We start from the raw sequence: 24,890 nt of genomic DNA on the forward strand, positions 1-24,890 counted from the left end.
TATATTTTATCGGGATGGCTCTAAAAGCCTAGTTTAATTCTTTCATGATGTGTTCAACCTATGAAATTATGTTTGATTTCTCCTGCTACAGTGTGTCTGCTTTCATTGTGCACTACAAGAGCCTCCACTGGTTCATTATTATGGGGTTTTTTTTTGCAGGAGAAGGTGAGAGAAATCCTTTACTGAAAAGCACATCATTATTTCAAAGCCCTGTGTGGAAAGAAAATACTTTTTCATGTGCTCGTGCTACAAAGGTTCGATTGTCATATTTGTTCAGGAAAAAGTGAGTTGGCTGCAGTGTGTAAGACTCCTCAGCTGAACAACATACTGCTTCTTTATAGACGAGCGCTTTTGAAGCCACACTGCTACACTTGCACATATAGAGAGGTATTTTATGGCCTTGTTTCAAATAGTTCAAAGAAGACAAGTTGACACTTTTAAATAAGAAACTGGACTAGAAGACGTACTCTGTACTTCAAGGACGGAAACATTGGCCCAGCTTTTATGAACTAAATGCAATATCAAGGAATGGTCTGGTTAGGGAATGTGTTCCCATTCAAGGAGGGGTTAGGGATCTAAGAATATGGAATGATTGTCATAGCAGAGATATATCCCTTCTGCAACTGTTACATACACTCAGGATCAGCCGTTTCATGGCTACTACATTGCTGCATTAGAGACATCCCACAGGAGCATTTAAGGCAGTGATCCCGTCCCAATCGCTTGTGAACAAAAGATTATTTATGGACCCCTTAAATGTTACTCCCAGTGCCCCCAAAGCAGGTGCTTATTTTTCAATTACTGGCTTAAAGGCTAGGTTTGGTTGCATAAAAAACTCTCCTGTAGCCTGTAGGGGCCACCAAATAGCCAATCACAGCCCTTACCTGGCCCCCAGTTAACTTTTTCATGTTTGTGTTGCTGCTCAACTCTATTTACATTTGAATGTGGCTCATAGGTAAAAAGTGGGGTGCAAGTTACGTCTAATGTTTTTTAGAGTGGGGGTTGCATTTCACTGTGAAAACCCTGGAATTAGTGCCATGTTCAGGGAGACTGTGGCTGCTGGGTTCCCTTAAAGAAGAAGGAAAGGCTAATAAAGAGTTAATCTCAAGCTGCAGGCATACCTTCAGTTGTCTCAATAGTGCCCTTAAGTCTCCCCATATTTCACCTGTTCAGAAGAAGCCAAACAGGAAGAAAAAACGCTGAGCTGTGTAAAGAAAGTTCCCATAATGCCTCACTCCTGCACCGAGACCCAGACCAAGTGAACATGCTCAGTTAGTAAGACTATGGGGCAGATTTACTATTCCACGAATCCGAATCCTATGGGAAAAAAATCGCATTGGAAACGAATATTTTGTGACTTTTTCGTATTTTTTTGCGACTTTTTCGTCGCCGTCGCAACTTTTTCGTAGCCGTTATGACTTTCGCAAATTTTCGCAACTTTTTGATAGCCGTAGCATTCTTGAGGGAGGGGGGAGCAGGAGAGAGGAAACAACTGCATGTCTCTGGCACATGAATTACAGGCGCAACTAATTTTTTCACAGAGAAGTTAGTGCAGCATTACTGTATTTACATAGACCTTTCTGATAAAGCTTACTTAGTTTTTACCTTTCCTTCTCCTTTAAGGTGGGGATCCCCAACCTTTTTAACCTGTGAGCAACATTTAAATATAAGAAAGGTTGGGGAGCAACACAAGCATGAAAAAGGTTCCTGGGGGTGACCAAAAAAGGCTGTAATTGGTTATTTTGGCTCTTTTTGGTAGTACCCATGGTCTTTATGCCTCCAAAACTTGCCTCCAACTTAGAAATTCAAGAATCAAGATCTGCTTGAGGCCACAGTGAGCAACATCCAAGGGGTTGGTGAGCAACATGTTGCTTATGAGCCACTGGTTGGGGATCACTGCCTTAAGGCATAGCAACAGTTGCACGCCATTCATCTGTAGAGGCAATGTGGATGCATTGGCAACCATGTGGAAGGGTAGGAGCATATTTGGACTCAAGCAACTAATATGGACTAATATAGAGCACCTAAGTAAGTTAGTCAATTAGCCCTCTGGGGTTATAGGGTAAGGTCTTCTAAAAGGAAACAGCACAAAAAGTGGGGGTATAGGTGATAATTTTATTTGATAACCGAGATTATGTTTTAAGTTCTTGTTCTTGGTTCTCATATAAATAATTTAACATATCCAGCTGGCATTCACATTCTTGTCTAGATAGTACACTCCATGAAGGCCAATAAAGCCAAAACCATGCACTGTCTAACTTCTATAGACAAACAGAATGCTTTCTAAATGGTTTCCCATATGCCCAGCAGTACCACCTCTTGTTGGCCTTCACACAGAGTAGCCCTGCCTGGACTTCAACCTGATTGGTCCCCTCTGGAAGCTGATCTATAGAATTAATTGCTGCCATGAATTAACAACTGTGTTTGATCCCTTTCTAGCCTACATAGGTGGCTGCCAAGATTTATATGTTACTAGAAGATCATAGGGTACCAAACTATGCCCTGCACAAAGAAGATAATCCAGATGAAAACATTGCTGCTTAACCCTCATGCTCTAGTGATAAGCAACAGAAGTATCCAACCTTAGCAGCTAAGTTCAGGCTGCCCACCATACAGTATCTAGTAAAAATAAGTCACATACACTTGTTAAAGATCACTTGTAGATTTTTCTGGAATAAAGAGTCTCTTTATCTAAAGAAATGACCTGTGTGAGTCCTGCCCTATGTTCATGGTCTCCCACAAATTGAGGGCTTCATAAAAACAATATAGGAACCACTTACATATATTTACAAACAGCCTTAAAAAGATGTCAAAGATGTTAAAGAATACAGTTATATAATTAAACCACATTTAAAATAAGAATAACCATCAACCATCAAAACCATTAACTAAATTCAGAGTTAGACATATCATTCCAAACTCTTTCATATTGGAAGATAACGTTATCAGATTATTTATAATTGGTGAATAGTGATGAGCGAATCTGTTCCTTTTCGCCGAAAAATTCGCGAATCTTTCAAAAGATCTGCGAAACGGCAAAAAATTCACGAAACGGCGAAAATGTCATTCGACTATTCTTTTCTTGCCTGCAGCTATTATTTTGTCGCTCGGCTATTCTTTTGTCGCCCGCGGCTATTATTTTGTCGCTCGGCTATTATTTTGTCGCCCGCGGCTATTATTTTGTTGCCCGTGGCTATTATTTTGTCGCCCCTGGCTATTATTTTGATGCGCGGCTGTTATTTTGTCGCCCGCGTCTATTATTTTGTCACACATTTATTATTTAGTCGCCCGGCTATTCTTTTGACACCCGCAACTATTCTTTTTTGATGCCGGCGTCAATTTTTGGACGTGCGGTGAATTTTTCTGCTGCGAATTTTTTCATCCGTTTCGCGAAACAATCCGCCAATGGCGAAACACGGAAATTCGCCGCAAATCCATGCCTGGTGAAACATTTCGCCCATCACTATTGGTGAAAATAACCATATAAAAACATTTTATACTAACACGTAGTTAACAGCTAGTGTAGTTGTTCCAAAGAAAATGCTAAAAAGATCTTTCAGTTTTAAAGTACAGTAGCAAACATATGGTACAAGGATTAATGTCCAACCACACTGATACCTGTTGTCTGCCCATTTCTGCCCCTTTGAGGACATGTTATTGTCCAAACAACCCTTTGGTGTCTGAATTCACTGCAATGATACAATACATTAACAAAATAATAAGGCTCAAATGCACATTTGATCATGAGTCAGTAAGATGTAATGTATATTTTGTGGCATATGATGTAGAATGGAAACCTTATCCATGTAACTCCTCCCTTAGATAAAGAATCAACGTAAAATAGTATTTTCATGCTACACCAGATAAGATCTTGCTTCCTGCTGGCATTTGTTGGGAGAACCATATGGGGTGCTGTTGTAATTATTTAACTGCTTCATAAGGAAATCACTACACTGAATATGATCTTCTAGGGAATGAGAAGAACCAACTAAATGCACTGCTTTGGAGGGACAAAGTGGTTCCTTCATTCTGTAAGGAGAATAGTTGTAGTTTTGCCTTCTCAAAAACGGTGTCCTGTACTTATTACTATTTCTATTGCTGTGCCCTTGCAATGTACTCTAGAGTTCTAAGCTCCATGTTAAGAACATTATCACCATCCGTGATGTAGATTTACTACAGAAGCTCTCATTGTTCAGCTTTACATCTCCTGGCGTTCTCCTTAACCTTTCATTAATCTTAATGGCACATTGTAAATACAGTATGCCTATAAAAGCTGCTAATCATTTGCATCTCAGTCTCATTAATCTCTATTATGAGCAAAGCTGTTTTCTTAACTTGGATCTATCCTTTGTTACCAACACATTAGTTCTCTAGTGAATGCAGTGTTGCCATTAATGTGACGGAGACTGGAGTGAATAAATGATTACAAAAGTCCATCACATTTGGCAAGAGAAACACTAAAGATAAAACTGGTAAAGTTGTCAATATAAATGAAACCAGCGAAGAATTAGTCTAGACATGTTAAACCATATGTTTTAGGCTTCGGTATTGGACCAAATGCACCACAGCCCTGTAAGTGATGATTTGTGATTTCAAAAATGCCCCCAACCAATTCACAATATGCACCATATATATCAAATATTAAATTCATAATACTAGTCAGGCCTTCCCTGATTTTTACTCTCTTATGGACTTTGCTTGCCTGCTGCCTGCTCAGACCATTGTCTGCTTGTTTTTCCTGCCTGCTGCTCTTACACATCTGCTGGGATCTTTGTTTTTTTCAGTTTTTTTGTTTTTTTTTTAAAACATAGTGTTGGTCAAGTCTCAGTATGTCTGCTAGTAGTTATACATCATAAGGGCCCCTTAAAGCAGTTTAACCAACATTTCTGGCAGAAGCATAGTAACCAGAGCATGCTCCATCAGAATTAATTGACAATGAGCACTGTAGCATTGGTTACTATGAAAGACATTTATTATGCCAATGTACCACAAAAAAAATCAATGTATCGGGGGGGGGAGGCACTCCCTCTCTTTGTCAGGAACAGATCATGATGAAGGAAGGGAGTGCCCCCCGAAACATTCATTTTTTTGTGGTACATTGGCATAATAAATGGGGTAAGCTCCCCAGCTGAAATTTTGCTTGAGTGCAGTCTCTATTTTGCTTTGTTCTATACATTAATAGACTTGCTCAGTTGTTTCTGCTGAAGCCACCTATATCTGTTTAGTTCCAACTGGCCATGCCACTAACTATGCAAAACCATGGCGCCTTCTCAATTAGATAGGGGTGCACTGAATCCATGATTTTAGGATCCAGCCGAACCCCAGATCCTTTACAAAAGATTCGGCTGAATGTTGAACTGAATCTGAATAAGGAAAGGCTAAAAAGAACCACATGCTTCACATGCAGTGATAAATGTTCAACTTCTGTGTTTATTTGACAAAAAGTCACATGATTTCAAAGACTTGGTTCAGCCAAAGGCATCTATTCGGCTGAATCCAAATCCTGCTGAAAAAGGCTGAATCTTGGCATCCCTACAGCTAGACCATGCCCATCATTGAATTTCTAATAGGAGATTCTAAATCCAAGACGAAGCTCTGGGAAGTTATAAGGAAGACCTAGGCTAGGCAGTGTGTGAAAATGGGAGCATACACAATTGAGACAAAAAAAAAATACATTTGATTACAAAATAATGTTTTCTGCTGCACATTAAGGTTTCTGGATGTTTATACATTTTTCTTAAGCTTTTTTGCTAATGTCTTTAGCAACTGAAAACACTGGGAGCTTAAAGCTGCCGAGTGGTATTTTAAGCAATGGGCACATCAGCTTTTGTTAGACTAGAACGTTTTCTATCACTCAACATACACAAAATTTCCCAAGAGGAATTGAGAATTGTTGAGTTGGAGTCCATGGGAACCTTGCAAAATTCTCTAAACAATAAAATCGACTTTCTTAGATTGACACAGGGATCAGACAACAGCCGATCGCCATGTCATATCCCTGTGAAGTCACTGCCCACCCCCCAACCTGGCTTTCAGCAGGAGAAAAGGTGGCAACCCTAGCCTAAGTCCAATAAAGAGAGAGTGGTGTCCTTCAGATTATAATACAAGATTTGGCTAAAACAATTAATAAGAATTTTTAATTTTGATAAATCTGGCCCAAGGTCACACCGTCTTAAAAAGTAGGAAAAGCAAAATGTAAATAATTATACATTCCTCAAACAACTATAAATAAATCACTGAATTCAACCCTTTAAAAAAACAATGCCTCCAAAATGTAATAGTCTTTCTCCTGCAAGCTCGAGCCCACGGCCTGATTAATCTGATGAAGGATTAGATTCTAATGTGAGTGTAAGCAGTGAATACATTTTTCAAAGCAGAGTGGAAGAGACAAAGCTATCTGGCACTTGGTATAATTAGCACTGTAATGATTAACAAAAATCCTTTGCTTTGTTCCCTGTAAAGAGAAGGGTTGAGGGCAATCATAACAGGAAAATTAGTTGGACAGACAATAACACTGCGCAGTGGAAAGGTTTTAGAGGCTGATTAAAGCATAATTATAATAAATAAATAGAAACCCAGAATACTAAAAAAAAACATATGAAAATATTTAAAAGCTACTCTTTGTGCTTGCCCTTGTTTATATATGTATAAGAACAAAGGTTATGCAGAAACAGGGTTACCCAGGAGTATACAGCGCTGCCTTCCCCAGTGTATTAGGGACAGGGGTGCCTAGAACAATATTGCTAGAGAGATTGTTCATGGGCGGGAAGGATAACATCAATATAAACAGCACAAAGTAGCAGTATCAGGGTAGAAACAAAAAGTTCATTCTATTGTTATAGTACGAGTCAAAATGTACCAATATTACCTTCCAGCTGAAAATGTCATACCTGCCCAATTAAAATACTGACCAACATCAAAGATCCATGATACAAGTTATGGTACAGCATTTACTTACTGAAACAGTTATGATATCATTGGTAGATGTAGGCCAGCTCTAAACTTATGACAACTGAATAGCAACAAATTGTCACTAACTATACAGGCAATGAAGGTGACATTTTGTCTTCCATGGTTTGTCGTGGTGACAAAACACCAGAAAGCTCCTTGACATTGTGGGATATGAGAATCGCTGCAGGTAAAACACTCAGATCGCTTGATTGCACAAACATTCCTATGTATGTATTTTGTACATAATTGTATATGTGAGTGTTATACCTGCAGCGAATCCCAGTACCTACAATGGTGGGACACTAGGGACAAAACACCACATGTGTCATTGCTCTTATTATATAAAGGCTAAGCATATTGAGAATAAGAAATAATCCCCCAAGAATACTGGATAGTAGACACCAGTAGACATGTTGGGTTTGAGTGCACAGACTTAAACCTATAGACAACAGGAGCGGATTAAACCAGATATATGACAATGATATATGGTTCATATCTATAATTAAGTGCTTTCCAGCACAAAATGCATAAGGCTTTCTAAGGACACTTAAACTAAATATACCTGCTATGTTGGGATTCTTTGGAGTGTATGCTCATTGTCATATATTTGGTTTAATAAAAAGTCTAATCTTTATTATAAGTAATCCTTATCCAGACTGCTGATACAGACAATGGTACAAAATCATTGCAAAATGATCTGGAAACCTCTAATACAGGGATCCCAAACCTTTTATACCCATGAGCCACATTCAAATGGAAAATAGGTTTGGGGAGCAACACAAGCATGGAAAATGTTCCTGGGGTTGCCAATAAGAGCTATAATTGGCTATTTGGTAACCCCTATGTGGACTGGCAGCCTATAGAAGACTCTGTTTGGCTTTAAATTGGGTTTTATGCAAGCAACACTTGCCTTCAAGCCAGAAATTAAAAAATGAGCACCTACTTTGAGGCCACTGGGAGCAACATCCAAGGGGTTGGTGATCAACATGTTGCTCATGAACCACTGGTTGGGGATTACTGCTCTAATAGAAACCATCATCTTAGTTACCCATCCCATTTTTATATAACAAAACAGACCTTCATTTACTCATGTCAATAATAGTAACCAAAAAGAAGTAACCATGTACTGATCAGCTGTTGGTTTACCACACGTTGCCCCTATATTTTCAATATTAGCATTGCAAATCATCTAAATAATCATCAGCCTTGGATGCTTATTACCTCAACGTGTCATTTTCCCAACATGCAACCATGCATTGAGACTTGACTGAAAATGTTACATAATAAGTGTGCATGTATCCTTGACTGAGTTGCCATGGTTACATCCAAGAAAAAAAATATGGTTGCCATGAAAGTTTTGCATGCTGTTCCAATTCCGATCTTTTTTATGATGTTTGATCAGTTCGGGGTTTGTTATTCTATGCTATTCTACAACAGTCTAAATGATGGATAATGAAGGACTGATTACTGCTGTGGTGATCACATGACTAACTCATCTTCCATTCAAGTCATGCAAATTAGCCATGTGAAGAAAAAGTTTTAATTAGACAAATTAAACCGACATCTCTACTAACTAGGGTTGAATGGAGCCAAGCAGTCACATGAAGCAGGTCCTGGGTCTCTTCTCTATTCACATACAACAAACTCTCAATGTGGAACGTCATCACAACAATTTGCCGTATAGACCTGGTCTCATGAAATAAGTCACTGGTTGGTAAGTATATACCTAGAAAATGAATCTTTTCACAGCCAGCCATGGAAGTGTTACTCTGTGCTAGACACTTTTCCCATCAGGTCTTGGGGAATTCTTCTGAAACTGTACAAAGATGGGTAGCAGCCTTCTGATATTACCAGTAATTATAGATATATATAAATGAGTGCATGTGTCTTATAATAGAACAACATATATTGTGGCTCAGTGAACAAGTTAGCAACATTCACATAGAAGGAGTCTGGGCACCGGCACAACCCCCTCCCATGATTGGTTGACGTCTGTTCTCTATCTGACTGCAGCAGCTTGGAATTCTCTGCACACGTCCTCACAATCTCACTGTCGTCTGTGCTTGTCCTTTTCAAATGCATAAGAGCTAAAGCGTGGAGCCTTCTCCTGATATAAGCAATGCCCGCCTAATATAGAACAGGCATATATGCACTGGACAGGCAATAATGAGCCTGGAAAGGGCACCGGAATATGGATGTATCATTGCAAATTGCAGGGGAAATGGCACAAGTGTGATTAATAGATAACAATCAGGAGTCGCTATTTCACCTAAAACCACATTGCAACCATTTAAATATAGCGCCCCATTCACAAAAAACAACTTTCCCATGATTGAAACCCCATGACATCAAAGGCAACGACTGGCAGGCCGATTATATCCTAAAGCAGATCACTCAAATCATCTGTATCTGTTCTAACATCAGATTTAATCGGCACAGGTCATACAGTAAGTAAGCAGCAATCACAGGACTTGAATATCCCCCCTTTGCAATGACAGTGTTCCATTGGGGGGGGGGTTTATATTCCCACCTTCCATCATTTATTAAATGATTCAACATTGCGGTATCCCTGCAACTAATTAGTATGATCAACACAGAGCAAGGCAGGAACAAAGCAGACAACCTTCTCAGGATCAACCGCTGGAAACGCAGAAGCGAGGGTGCAATTTCAAATAGTGCTCGCAATTTATAACCCTGCGATATTAATCAACTCTGGGCTTCGTTTACAGTATTAAATCAAATTGCCTTGTGAACGGGCCCGGCATTAGCATTCTAAGGCTGCCATTGCTCGGAAGGGAAATAGAATTCTGATGCCACCAGGGCAGCAAAGGTTAAGCATTTACAACATAGGCAGCAATATACATTTATTGCAGTGTGTCGGAGACCCCCTCCAGTGCCCAAAGAGGTTAAAGCAAGGCAGCCCGCAGGCTCGATCATTCATCAGCTGATAACTTTTCCCAGAAAATCAAATGTTAATTGGAAGCTCGGTTACGTTCACACGGTGCCAAGTAAGCTTTTCCGTCAATGCACAGTTATTTGGATTGACTTTTGCCTTTTGCATTATATTTAGGTACTCACCATTAGCACTGCAAAGTTCCCCAGACGTGTGCACTGAATGGTGGTGATATTGCCTGCAGAGGTGGTTATGTGGCAACTTTCTCCACACCAGCCCCCATGTCCATTTAAAAGGTCAAAATCCCAAAAGGCAGCGACGGGGTCTGATCCCTGGGCTGTGTGTCTCAGGGCGATGGTCACTGGGTTGGTGAGGTTTCCGACACGGTACCCATCTGCCAAGGCAACATGCAGGTTTTAGAGAAATGGACTGCTCTAAAGAAAGCTCTATTGAAGTTGCATAAGGTGCTCACCACTAATGAAATCATCTTATATTTTCCATTGAGAAAACTTTATATTGTTTCATATAGTTGTGAAGGGTTCCTCTGAACTTTCTACCAGAACCAAAATTATTTTTACCCCGATGGAGCATTCCCTCTAGTTAAAGTTTCTAAAAAAAAACCTCTACATTATGCCCTTAACTTGCTTCCATGCACAAATATTCCAGAGGTCTCATAGAAAAGGTCAAACAGGCTTTTAAAAACACAAATAGACAAAAATGACCATTATAGGGTGATAGTCTAGGCAATATAGCTGCTTATAGACCTAGGCAAGAGTATGAAGAAACAGTTAACAAGATCTACATTTAGAGAGCCGGCTGTCACTATCACCGTGTCTTTTAACTGCATTCAAAATCAGAAGTGGAGCAATTTCATTAGAACATCTCTTTCCTAAACCTCATCTGTGTGATTGATGAGCAGAACCTCTATCGTTCATTCCAAGTTCTTATTTGGTGGAAGTGTATAAACGTTGAAATGCCATTGCGCCTCCGTCGAACAAGTAGCTTTAATAGGAAAAAAAAACAGAATAGGAGCCTGCTTGTGCTGTGCATTTACTCTAGGACCTGAGCTATGCGTTTGTAGCAAAGAAAGATAAAATGCAGAATAAAAAGAGAGCAACTTACCTATTTTGGAAAGCACAGCTGGCGTGGCGACCGTCCTACGTTTCCCATGATCTGCAAGATGCGATGAGTTGCCAGTGCTAGGAAACAGTTTCCCATTCCTAAAGACAATAAGCTGTAGCTTGCATGTGGAGTTATCAACAGATTGCACGGACGGAGACTGTGCAAAGACAGACGGTGGCAAATCAATGGAAGCTACAGCTACGGTGTTCTGTACATCAGGGAGAGAGGAAGGAAGGGGAGAGGGAAAAAAAAAATTGAAAATGCAAGTCACAACAGGGCTGCTTTCATTCTGTTTCAAACTACAGCACTAAGAACGTGCGCTCGCTGCCTATTCCTCCCAGCAGAATGGAAGCATCCATGGAAGCAGGAGCTGTAACCATGGGAATAGGACTGGTAGAGAACATATTAAAAAAGCAAGGCATTTCCATTGCATGTGTAAGTCTGTATGGTCAAGCTCCCTGCTGCAGAGGTGAGAATGGTTCCTACCATGCCTGCTAGAGGGTCCATCAACACTGCAGATCTGATTTAAAGAGACAACCTCTACCAGGTTTTCTCCTTCACTTAACACAGAATCAGACAACTTATATTGAAGGGGAAAAAAAAGCGGTGCTTAAGAGGAATAGAGATATGGTTTTAAAATGAACACAAATATAATATGGTGAGCACATCACCTCCTTAGAAAAATCAGACATGCACTCTATATGCAGATGTGTATAATTTACAATTAATATTAAGAATCATCAGGAAGGTGATAAAATACAAGAAGCTTTTCTGGATCTGTGATTTTATTTTTTCTCATTTCTATTAGAAGCACAGAGGAACAACTGAAGTGCAAAGCTTGCTGTGCAGACACTTTGGCCCTCGAGGGGTTAACCCAACGTCTATTCGTATATTCTTTTTTTTTTCCATGCTAATCATGGGGGGGGGGGGCAAGGCTTTCTGTGATTAACGTCACTAGAGGTAGATCTTTATAAAAAAAAACACAAAAAACACTTCAGTGCTTGGTTTGAAATACATGCAAATAAATGTGGCTAATTCCAAGGAAACTGACATTAGTAGCCGAGCAACAAATAGAGAATGTTAGGCACACCCCTATCTGAGCACCCCACTCATTTGTATTATCTGATGTGTTCCGCTATTATGTATCATTACCAAGTTTACAGATTTCTGTTTAAGGGAGATTTCCCTTGGGTGCAGCGCAAGGCATTTACATGCATACATGATTGTTTTCTCTTCCCTTCTCATCCCTCCCTGTCCTTTTTTTTTCCTATAGATCTCCCTGTCTCCATAGGATCTGTGTAATTGCAGCTACATAATTCCAACTGCTTGTTCCAGTCATGTTTAACTGCTGTATATGTACATTGAAATGCTGCAGGTTGCAATTCCTGAGATGCCTCTGTCATTTTGTGCTTCGGCTGATGGGCTAAGCTTTCTTTTCTGTCTGCTGCTTCTCTGTCTGCTCCTCTTTGCAGACCATTTGCATCAGAGCCTCCTGTTGATATGTTTGCGGAAGGAAATCTCCCAAATGAGCCGAACGCAATGCCCCAGCACGGAATACAGACACTTGCATTGGTACTAAGAAGTGCATTCAGGAAGCAAGGCAATACAAATATATTCTATTTGGAATAAGAAAGAACAAGAGACTGGAGTTTATTGTTTCTGCACAAAATACAGGGAAATGTTGCTCACTTGTATAGGGAGAGGTCTCTGCAGCAGCAGTAAAGCAATAGTGTAATAAAGCAATAAAAGTCTCAGAGTTTGCATTAGGTCTAGAAACCCATACCAACCAATCAGCAACTGGTGACTTGTTTGAAAGCAAACATCTGGTTTGCTGTTATGGGTTACTAGACTTGGTGCAACTATGCAAGTTTTATTACATTTGCCTCGGTCCATATAACTTGGTTCAGTCAGACTACTGCAGGACATAAAAGTGAGATTTGAGGGTTCGGGGGGGGGGGGGGGGAGATTCAGAGGAGTGGTCAGGATTGGATTATAGGTGGAGTCAGGAGAGAGGTCAGGATTGGATTATAGGTGGAGTCAGGAGAGAGGTCAGGATTGGATTGTAGGTGGAGTCAGGAGAGAGGTCAGGATTGGATTATAGGTGGAGTCAGGAGAGAGGTCAGGATTGGATTATAGGTGGAGTCAGGAGAGAGGTCAGGATTGGATTATAGGTGGAGTTTTGCCATAATGGGGGGAGGTCAGAGGTGTGCTGATGTGTGCAAGGGCCATTTTTCACTTAAAATCCTCAGTCCGCTTGTTGGCAGGGCTTTCAAGCCTGGGGACCTGATAACTAATGGGTAATTAAGGTTGGTGTTGAACTGATCACAAGGTACAGGGGGTCCTGTAGTCAGGGGTCCTGTGGCAGAAGAGGACAAAACAGACATAAAAGTGTGACTTGAGGGTGCAAAGGGGACAGGACTTGCTGTGAAGAGAGTTGGGTTGGTTGGATCATAGGCAAAATTTTGACATAGTGGAGAATAGCTGGGGTGGCTCAGGGGAGTGTTCCTGCTTGAACCTGGGTCCTGGGGACCAATGGGTTGCTATTTGGGGCCCCCTGGGAGAAAGGTCCATGCTAACTTAATAGTATGGGGCCCCATGATTACTGTTGGTAGCCCTGAACCTGAACCTGATTGACTATATTATGAACTTGCTGGGGCTCAGTAGTGCACAGGGTTTCTAATAAGCATACATGAGGTCAAATGAGTGATGTCACACATCACCATATTAATAATAGCACAATTGCCAGAGCCCCACCTTCTTTGCAGGCAAAGTTGCTTGTTTGCATATAAGGGAGGTGGAGCCTGTGCTGTAACAGGAAGACAGATAGCCCATATATAAAGATCAATAAACACTTTAAAACCCACTGCATGTCAAAACTAATTTAAAGCCCCCATGGGTACGTAGCCGCAAAATCCATTTCAGTATAAATCACTGCCATTCTCTAGCCTTAGTCTTCGTGGCAACTCTACATCTGATCATTTCTGTTCTTTTACAATAAAAAAACAAAAAAGTGAAGGTAAAAGGCAAGCTTGGCTGCAACGCTCTGGGCTCAGTCCAAAAATTAACTGCAAATGATATTTTTAGTGTTCAGCTCTCATTTATAATAATTACAAGATCTTACTTTGCGCAACGGTTTGTGCGAAAGAACAAAACTTGCAGCTATTTCTCCCCCCCCCACCCTAATAGAGTAAATCTGTTAGCGTTCTCATGCATCACACGGCTTGCCAAAGGCATGCGATTTCATTAACCTTGATAGGGAAGAGCCTTCTGCACAGCTTATTAAAGGTGTAAGTGTGGACAGTTTTCTCACCCTGCAAAGCTCATTAAAAAAAAGCTCCCAGATCAGTGGCAGCTATAATCTCTTCTAATAGCATAAGTGAACATAGAGGAATAGGAAGCAGAACGGGATCTGACATTGGATATACTGTAGCAGACTCATTATTACATTCACCAATAGGAAGCAATGGCGCTGTAACCACCACAGGGTGCACGTCCATACGTGCAATGAACAAAGTGCAATTGTGAGTGCAATCACTGTGTTTGTTTCCCACAATGCAGCTTTTTCCCAGTCACAAGGGGGTGATGCACTTGTCCCAAACCCCTCGTAAAGGCATTAACAGAATCTGCCAATACAACATCACTAGGAAGGGCATTCCCCAACCTCACTGCCCTCACCATGAAGAACCCCCTACTCGGTTTCAATTCAATTCAATTCCTCTACTCTGTATGGGTGGCCTCTGGTGTGCTGATCCTTTTAATGGAAAAAAAGAACACCCCTATCTGTCTATAATCCCCTCTAATGTACTTGTGGAGTAATCACGTCCCCTCGTAAGCACCTGTTTTCCAGAGAAAACAACCTCGGCCTTGACAGTCTAAACTCATCGTTTGGCTTAGAGAAACCTTAAAAATGAATTTGGCTAGAAATGCCATATTTTATATACTGAACTTATTGTGCCAGCCTAAATGTTCAGCATCTGTATAGTACTAATGATTCACACCTTTAAAGTTGTCACAGGGGATTCCCATCTTGGATTTTGTTAGAAGTGTCAGTGGCACTGCACATACTCAATGGGCTCTGAGCAGCTGTTGGAAATCTGAGCTTGGGGGTTGTCGCAAATTATCAAGCAGAATATAAAGTTTGTCTCTCATATAAGCTGATGCTAAAGGGCTGATTATTACATTCTGATGCCAATTGCACTCGTTTCTGGGCTGCCATGTAGTAATTAATAGCTATTCAGCCTTACAGTATATTGTGACATTTATATTGCTTATATACAGTATATTGTGAGTGGGTTCCTAAGCTCAGGTAAGTGACAGCAGCACAGAGCATGGGCAGTGAATCAGCAGAAAAGAATATGGGGGGCTACTGGGGCATCTTTGGAGGTGAAGATCTGCTAAAGGGCTGTGGGGTCCTTGGGTTGGTACAGAAGCCCAAAACATAATGATTTCTGTCTTACTTCTTCTTTAGTTCTACTTCTTAGTTCTTCTTTAAAACCCCAGGGCACCAAAAATGTAAAATATTTTACTTTTACTGCATTGTGCCTCTTGTGGCTTTTGCATTTCTGGTCTTGGCAGCAGTTTTTCCTGAACTAATTCCTATTTGGAATCATATTGTGCGAGTAAAGCTTTACTTCTAAAAGTTGTGCTTCACCATGGAATGCAACAACTGTGGTTGTCTGCCGCCATCTTGGATCATAGCATAGAGCGGCAATTGTACCAGATGCACAGTGCTACAGGAGGAGTGCTGGCATAGTGCAGACACAGGAACCCCATGATTGGTGAGAGCATTCCAACACTTAGGGGGAAAGGCTCACAAGATAAGGAGGATGGAGAGGGACATATTATAACACCTGTCCTTGAGTGCCTGGATAATTCCTGTGCAATAGGCGAAACTTTGTCACTCATTCTGATCAAAAGACTTCGGCACGTTTGGTTTTGTTAATTATCCCTTAACACCTCTTGTTTGGCATCCGGATTTTAATTTACACAGTGAAAATTAGAACACTCTGAGGACTGTAAAGGCATTGGAGAAACCCTTTTTTCTCTCTCTTTTTTTCTTTTTCTCCCTTCAGGCTCAGGCATATATATGTTGTGATAAATCTTTCCCCTGTTCTGGATTGTTTATGAGAACTGACAGACTGTGGGATGGTTTTTTTTTAGAGTATATCTTAATGAATGTAAGCTTCACTTTTATAATTATGAAATACTTGACGTTCCTGCCCATAATGAATTGTTTTTTTACTCGTAATTAGTGCTCTGTGTGGCCAGTTCCTTCTTTTTTAACATGATGAATTTTTAGTATTGTGATAGAGAGCAGTAATAAATAATTTTTATATATATATTATGAACTATTACATTTGTTACTCCACCTTCTTGTGTTTTAAATTAATTTTTTGCCCCCCAAAGGGACCTTGGAGGACTGGTGGTTTGAAGATCTGACCTGTATATGTGCTTCTTTCCTCCTATAGGGCCACAATATATTTATTTTGTACTGGTATACCAGAGTAGGGAACATGTGATGGTTTAACTCCTAAGGTGGGTGACCAGTGGTGCAGATGGCTGGAAAGGGATTCTAGATAAATTGCTGGAGGTGCCTAAAGAGGAATGATTGGCAGCAGTTGGGCTCTAAAGGTTCTGGATTTAGTGGGAATATATTCTGAACTAGGGGATCTGTGGTTAGAGGATACTGCAGCTCAGTTGGGGGAAAGGCAGATTGAAAGGGGCTTGGAAAGCAGTTTAATATTGTGTGTTTCTTTATGATAAAGTTTTACTGTAATGTTTTCATGCTACTGTATTAACAATGCTAGGTTTATCTATAGCATTATTATAATGTGCATTTTCGATGTTATCATACATTTCAAATTCTTAGTTAGGTGACTAGAGTGTAGGGTTACCATCTGGCCAGTACTTAACCAGCCCAGCCAGTAAATCACCCCTTATAAGGCCAGACCCCCTTATCCCCCACCCCTTTTTCCTGCTCACTCTGCCCATTTTTCTACCCACTCCGCCCATTCCCTGCCCATTCCATCCATTATTCCACCCCTGCCTGCTCCCCTGACCCGAAGGCCAGTATAATTGTAAAAGAAAGGTGGCAAACCCACTGGAGTGGTGGATGATGCCTGGGTCATGACTAGGTGCCAGGTCTCCCTTTCATTAGTAAATAATAAAGACTATTTAAATATGGTTCATGCACCTGGGATGTAAAAATATGCAGCCACTTATACCCTTAATGGGACTGCACCAGGCAAATACATAATGGAGAAGGACCTTGGAGTCCTTGTAGATAATAAACTTGGCTGTAGCAAGCAATGCCAGGCAGCAGCTGCAAGGGCAAACAAGGTTTTGAGCTGTATTAAAAGGGGTATAGATTCACGGGAGGAGGGGGTTATTCTTCCCCTTTACAGAGCGCTGGTAAGGCCCCATCTAGAATATGCTGTTCAGTTTTGGTCTCCAGTGCTCAAACAGACATTATTGAATTAAAAAGGGTACAGAGAAGGGCAACTAAGCTGGTAAAGGGTATGGAAAGTCTCAGTTATGAAGAAAGACTGGCCAAGTTGGGGTTGTTTATACTGGAGAAGAGGCGCTTAAGGGGGGATATGATAACTATGTATAAATATATAAGGGGAGCATATAATAATCTCTCTAATGCTTTATTTACCAGTAGGGCCTTCCAGCACACATGAGGGCACCCATTCCAATTAGAAGAAAGGAGGTTACTTTTAAATATCCTTAAAAAGGATTTTTATAGTGAGAGCTGTGAAGTGGAATTCTTTCCCTGATACATTATATAGCTTCAAGAAGGAGTTGAATGGCTTTTTAGCAAGTGAGAGAATACAGGGTTATGGGAGATAGCTCTTAGTTGATCCAGGGACTGGTCCGATTGCCATCTTGGAGTCAGGAAGGAATTTTTTCAACCTCTGTGGCAAATAAGAGGCATCAGATGGGGCTTTTGCCTTCCTTTGGATCAACTAGCAATTAGGCAGGTTATATATAGGAATTAAGGTTGAACCTTGATGGACGAGTGTCTTTTTTCAACCCAACTTACTATGTATGGGATTACCATGCTTTGGTAAAATGTAAAAAGTAATGGCAAATGATAATACTGTGCCAGTATTTAGCCTACAATCCATCTCCTGCAGAATCCCTTGTAGACAACCAACAGAGCGCCGAATGAAGCCATTTTAACACTACTGGACAGGAAAGGGTTCATAGTGTGAGAGTGAGGGAGGGGGTAGAAATAATTGCCTGCATTTTTCCTATCTTCCTTATTAAAACACAATTTGTGGATTATTTTTTTTAATCAGGGCTTGATTAGTTTCAGAGAATAATTGCACTGCTCTTCATTTAATTTTTCTTAGAGAAGTGTATTTTCCAGGCAGCTACTGTATATGTCAATGAAATACTGAAACAAATACAACAACCGCAGAGGAGCACTTACAGACCTACAGTAGAGATGATAAATGGGTCTGGCAACTGTCTGCTTAATCTGTACTTGTGTCAGCACTGCGGCAGGTTCATTCCCCATGTTATGGGTGCAGATACTCTTGCATTGCCTCTATGGGTATTATTCCTATGGACAATAATGAAGGTTTTCTTAAAGACCTTTACATAATAAGAAGTGAATAATAACCACCATTATCTACCACCACAGTTTTTCATATATTTCATAGATTTGTTTTGATTCAAAATGTCTGGCATTCATAGTACAGGTATGGGACCTGTTATCCAGAATGCTTGGGACCAGAGATTTTCCAGATAAGGGTTTTTCCCATACTTTGGATCTCCATACCTTAAAGGAGAAAGAAAGGTAAAAACTAAGTAAGCTTTATCAGAAAGGTCTATGTAAATACAGCCATAAGCACTCACCGAAACCCTGCACCGACTTCTCTGTCAAAAGATTTCTTGTGTTTGTAATTCATCTGCCAGAGACACCCAGCTTCCTGCTCTCTCCTCTCTCCTGCTCCCCCCTCCCTCAAGAATGCTAAGAACTCACTCCCCCCGCCTTAGGAATGTGGATCTGAGCCAATCAGCAGGAAGCTGACGCATTGTCTTACAAACTGAGCATGTTCACTTGGTCTCGGTCTCGGTGCAGGAATGAGGCATTATGGGAACTTTCTTTACACTGCTCAGTGTTTTTTCTTCCTGTTTGGCTTCTGATCATCTGAACAGGTGAAATATGGGGAGACTTAAGGATTAAAGGAGAAGGAAAGGTAAAAATTACTAAGTAAGCTTTATCAGAAACGTCTATGTAAATACAGCCATAAGCACTCACAGAAACGCTGCGCTGAGTCCTCTATCAAAAGAAACACAGGGTTTCTTGTCTCTTTTTTTGTAAACATGTTCTTAGTGTATCTGATTTCCTCTCTCAGAAAAATCCTTCATTCCCGGGGCCATGGTCTGCCCGGCTCTCTCCTCTCTCCCCTCTCCCATTAGAATTCCCCCCACCCTTAGGACTGTGTAATGTGAGCTATAACAGCTAGAGCCGCAGCAGGAAGCTACACAGACTAAGCTAAAATGGCAGCTGCTATCTTAAACAAATGGAGGGAGCTTCTAGGGCTGTTTACTCAGGTATGGTAAAGCTTTCTGCAGAATAAATATAGCATTCTAGGTGGCACTAATGTGGTGAATCTATTCTATATAAAATGCCAAAATTACTTCCTTCTCCTTTAATTATATCTTAGTTGGGATCAAGTACAAGGTACAGATTTATTATTATAGGAAAAAAATAAAATCATTTCTAAAAATTTGAATTATTTGATTAAAATGGAATCTATGGGAGATGGCCTTCCCGTAATTTAGAGCTTTCTACATAATGGGTTTCCAGATTACTGATACTATTCCTGTACAATGACTGTATTTCAATATCTACAGTACAGGAAGGTCCTTCAGCAATGAGAAACCCCCTTGTAAGGAACTGAATCCATATACTATTTTATACCCTCTGAAAATGCATACAACTGAAGATAGAACTTTTGATAGCTATATTTTAATTGTTAATGTATATATTTTTTTAGAAATGAAATCACATTCTAAGCTTTTTAAATTTAACACTGAGGAAAAATAACTTGGAAGAGCACATCTACTAAATCAGTCATTCCCCAGGACCCCAGAAGTTCATGTTTTCAGGATAAGCTCAGATAGATCAATCAGCAGCAAAGACGGATATGTCAGAATTACCAACAACTTATTGATCCACCTGTGCTTCTATGAGGATATCCTGAGAACATGTACTGTTGGGGGAGCCTGGGGACTGCAGACCCTGCGCTAATATATTGAGATTCAGAGCTCATCGCTGACTGTTTTTATCTTCTAGCCTTGTCAAAGGCATGTAAGGGGAAGCCATTATCCTCATATAAAGGGGGAAATATTATACGCTGTAGATCAAAACAGATGCTTTTTGCTGAGCACTTTGCACAGTAAGTTGGGCATGTTTCTCAGCTACAATGTCAAAATCTGCTGCATTTTCAGGTGAAAATGTGTTTTTATATGAGGGATTGATTTTTGGTTTGGAATTGTATGGGGAGAATAAGCAATGTCAGTGTGGCATATCTAACAAAAAAGGGTAACACAATATCATAACTTGTATGTGTGATATGTTTGTGCTAGTAAGCTAGTGGGGGAGATGCTTTGTTGGCCAAAGGGGCATACAAAGAAAACGTGGGTTTTGGTTAGTCTCCAAAGCAGTTAAAGGGGACCTGTCACCCTAAGAAATCATTCGAAATTCTTTTCTATTGTGTTCGTTAAGCAAAATAAACTTCACTTACACTATATAAGTAATATAAATCTTATTTCCTTCAGTCTGGGAATTACACAGTCACATCAAATAGGCAGGTGCCATTTTGTGGACACTGTTATGAAGGCAGGCTTTGTATCACCCCAAAATCTTGCTTATGTACCAGAATGGGGGACCAGATGCCCAGGCCCATACACAGGATACACAATTAGATGGTTAGGAGGGAGGGGGAAAGTGAGAGCTGAATTGAAAGTTAAAGTACTTGTCTGCCCTGGATCTATACCTAAGGCATAGAGGCGGGGCAAGCAATATATGATTGACAGCTGGGATTTTTAAATGCCTTTATAATGGGTTTGGATGTGTTAATATAAAAATGAATTTGGGTTTCATGTTTAATTTGAAAAGAACTTCTTATTACAGCTTTTTATGTCTGGGTGACAGGTCCACTTTAAAGCAAATGTATCTTGACTAAAGACATTAACATGGGATATGTTTATTTTCACTGCATATAGATTGTAAGCTCTACGGGGCAGGGACCTCCTTCCTCTTGTGTCCTCGACTCTTAACTTATTGCAGCTGTATTTATCTTGTATTTATTGTTATACTTTGTATTTATCTATTATCTTATTAACCCCCTGTTTGTATAAATGTATTCTACTGTACAGCGCTGCGTACATAAGTAGCGCTTTATAAATAAAGATATACATACATACTGCAACCATAGCTTGGCAGCTTGGGAAAACAAGGTCACTATTGCCATTTCAAGCAAGAGGCCAAGGTTTGGGAGAACCAATCTCTGTCACTACACACTCAAAGCTACTGGAAAAAACTCCAGTATCTTTTAGTTATTTCATGCTTTGTGTCTTCTGTAAATAGAAACTCCCCTGAAAATCTTATTGTATGTATGGAGCATTAGTTAAGCTAATGATATGGAAACATGAAAGCTGTAAGAAGACCACCCATGCTCTTTGTGTCTGCCCATGCTAACACATGGCTCTAAGAATATCCATATAAAAACAACTATTGTTTTTTTTTATTTTCTTATCATATTAATTACTGATGTCCATAGAAACTAGAATTAGTATATTGAGGTTGGACTGCACATTAGTTCTGTAGCAGCTTGAATGTTGTAGGGTGGGTATCATTATTTTAGGCCAGGGGTCCCCAACCCTTTTTAACCATAAGCCACATTCAAATGTAAAAAGAGTTGGGCAACAACACAACAACTTGTATGGGCTGAACATACTTCTTCCCATTGCCGTATGTTGTAAGAGTCGGTAGGGGCAATATACAGGGGGAGCCCTGTTGAGGCAGTTTTATAAAAGTATATCTTCAGCTAAACAGGGAAACTAAGTCTTTGTGAGGTAGATAATTAAATTGGGTATTTTGTAACTTAAATCACCTTAAATACTAATAATAATAAAAAAAAAAATTTACAATGTGAAGTAAACCCAGTAGGATTGTTTTGCAGTCATGTTTTACTATTATAGATAACTAAACTAAACTAAAAGCCAGCATCAAAAATCCAAAAAACTCAAATTTTGAAGCAAAGAATGATCCTCCAGGGAAGGGGAGGGGCATCTGCCACTGACTTCTACGTGGTCTCGGCAGGTTTTAGCTGGCAAACTCTTGGTTTTTTGGCCCTTTTGTTGCATAGTAAATCTCAAAAAAACTTTTTTTTCTGTGAATTATAGCACTAAAATACCTGAATCAGAAAAAAAATCTGACCGTTAATATATGGCCCCTTTATGTATGTTCAAGTTATTGTGCTTGCCATTCCAATAATGGAAATTTTTGTTGCTAGAACAATTGTCACTAGATACAGTTCTGTAACTGAAGCCTGTAGAGCTCGGCTGTACCTCACTGTCCCCTCGTACCTCTGTTCCTTTCAGCCCTGGTGATGGTGATAGAGCTCATAAGGCTAGGAACTCATTTAGAATTAAACTTCCATTTTGAAACCAGAAATACAGCCTTTAAAGGGACAGTAACACAAAAAAATGAAAGTGTATAAAAGTAATTACTATATAATGTACTGTTGCCCTGCACTGGTACAACTGGTGTGTTTTCCTTAGAAAGACTACTATAGTTTATATAATAAAGCTGCTGTGTAGCCACGGGGGCAGCCATTTACAGGAGAAAAGGCACAGGTTACTTAGCAGATAACAGATAAAACCCCATTATATTCTACAAAGCTTATCCGTTATCTGCTATGTAACCTGTGCCTTTTCTACTTTTTCCCAGCTTCAATGGCTGCCCCCGTGTTGACACAGCAGCTCATTTATATAAACTTTCTGTTGCAAACTTACCAGTTTTACCAGTGCAGGGCAACTGTACATTATATTTGAATTACTTTAAAACACTTTCATTTTTTGGTGTTACTGTTCCTTTAAAGATACATGTTTGCCAATGAACATAAATGTCAGTTTGTAGCAAGACACAGCATTAATCTGTCACCTTTTTTTTTTGCATTTCTGCTTACCTACAGTCAATGCATCACTCCAAGTTGCCCTTTAATGAGCAACTAGTAGATGGGAAGGGGCATTATTTAATAAAGCTAAATATGCCTAGGCAGGAAGAAAAAGATGCACTTCCCTGTGCTCCTGAAGAAACATCCAATTCAGTTAAAGGGGGAATTCACCCAAACACAACTTCAACTTCTTGAACATAACTTCAAGCAACTTTGCAATATACATCATTTAATATGTATCATTAACATATGTAGCCTTTACATTGTTTTTAATGTAATAATATGGTTTGGAACAGTTCCCTAAGCCCCGCCCCCTGTTCCCCTGCTGATCTGGCTGACTACTTTGAGACTCAAATAAAATGTAACAGTAGCCGACTGTCCTCAGCCTGACTTCAGACTGCATCCTCACAATCCCACAATTCCCTGTCAATAAGGAAAGGAACATCCCAGTGCAATGCATTGTGGGTTATGTAGTTCCTGCATGCTGTCTGTAAGCTGTGGAGAAGTTGTTACAATTTCTAACATCAATGTTTTAGTCCCTCCTCCCCTGCCAGGATCTCAAATGATACAGAAAGAGAAGAACTGTTTTGCAGCTGGATTTCAGCATATAAAAATGGTATTTATTCATACTTTTTGAAGGAACAGATTACAGTGATAGGTATATTAGGGGTTTCTGTTTGTGTGGGGCTCTTTAACAAATTTTGGTTTGGAAGCTGGAGTTCCCTTTTAACTTGAGGCAAATATGTAATATTAATATATTAAAAATGTATTCTTTAGATTAGATTTCAGTGCAGACAGGGACGTGGGGTTTTTCATTGAAGACCAAATGTTGCACGTTCATACAGTGCTTGAAATATGTTCTTGTCAAACCCCACCTACTCACATCAACTTCTGCCAACAGATGGGAAGTGACTTCCTGCAAACACTCATGAACAAGAAGGCTCACATACAAGCATTGCAAAAGTGTGAATCTTTTCCACTGAAAATAGCTGCCTTTTCCTGCCGGCTGCATCCATAAGATCCACACTGGGCATTTGCATGGAGTAGGTACACGACAGCTATTCACTATCTTTATATAGAGACAGAGCTCCCTGCTTGGAGACAGCCATGTTCAAATAGATAGAGACTAAACCGAGAGGGATACTTTATCTTTCCAGCGATTGATATGCCTTCAAAACAGTGTTGAACTATTAGCAATATTTATCAAAGCGACTTCGACTGTTAGAGAAATATGATGCACCGGGGATGTACTGACTGCACGTTCGGTGGTTTCAGAGACCACAGAGACTCCAGAACTTTCCCTAACTAATCACTGCAAATTACACTTCAGCCATAAATATGCTGGAACCAGGCTACGGCGTGCAGTTATTAAACTCACAGGGAAAGAGAAGTCTGTTCCTGGAATTCATAAATGACATGAGAATGGCTGCAGAGATCTCTGGTTTCTATATTCCTAGAACCTAAAGTACTTTCGGGTCTAAACTCCACAGGGGATTTGATTGGGTTTTGTGGGTCAGATTTTATCTGATCTTGTCGTGCAACAGCACATTAATGTGACCCATGCAACTACATACAATGCATTTTGTTGCTCAGACACCCTCCTACAAACTCTCCTCCTAACCATGGCAGCCTTCTACTGTTGTGTATATATCAAAATCTGATGACACTATACATTTTCATGCCCATAATAACTCTCAGCCCAACAATGCTGAGAGTGATTGAGA

The 24,890-nt window shown here is 40.1% G+C and overlaps 1 protein-coding gene across 1 annotated transcript in view; it reads right to left on the reverse strand.

Annotated features, from left to right (window-relative positions):
- The window catches only part of adgra1 (adhesion G protein-coupled receptor A1), a 426,613-nt gene that overhangs the window by 151,533 nt on the left and 250,190 nt on the right, over positions 1 to 24,890 (reverse strand). The window contains exons 13-14 of the mRNA XM_018095935.2: positions 10,967 to 11,174; positions 10,030 to 10,238 (exon numbers count right to left, since the gene is read on the reverse strand). Of these exons, the coding sequence (XP_017951424.2) occupies positions 10,030 to 10,238; positions 10,967 to 11,174 (417 nt within the window). The remainder of the gene's footprint in view (positions 1 to 10,029; positions 10,239 to 10,966; positions 11,175 to 24,890) is intronic.

The sequence above is a fragment of the Xenopus tropicalis genome, chromosome 7 (genome assembly GCF_000004195.4).
Source record: "Xenopus tropicalis strain Nigerian chromosome 7, UCB_Xtro_10.0, whole genome shotgun sequence".
Lineage (NCBI taxonomy): Eukaryota > Metazoa > Chordata > Amphibia > Anura > Pipidae > Xenopus > Xenopus tropicalis.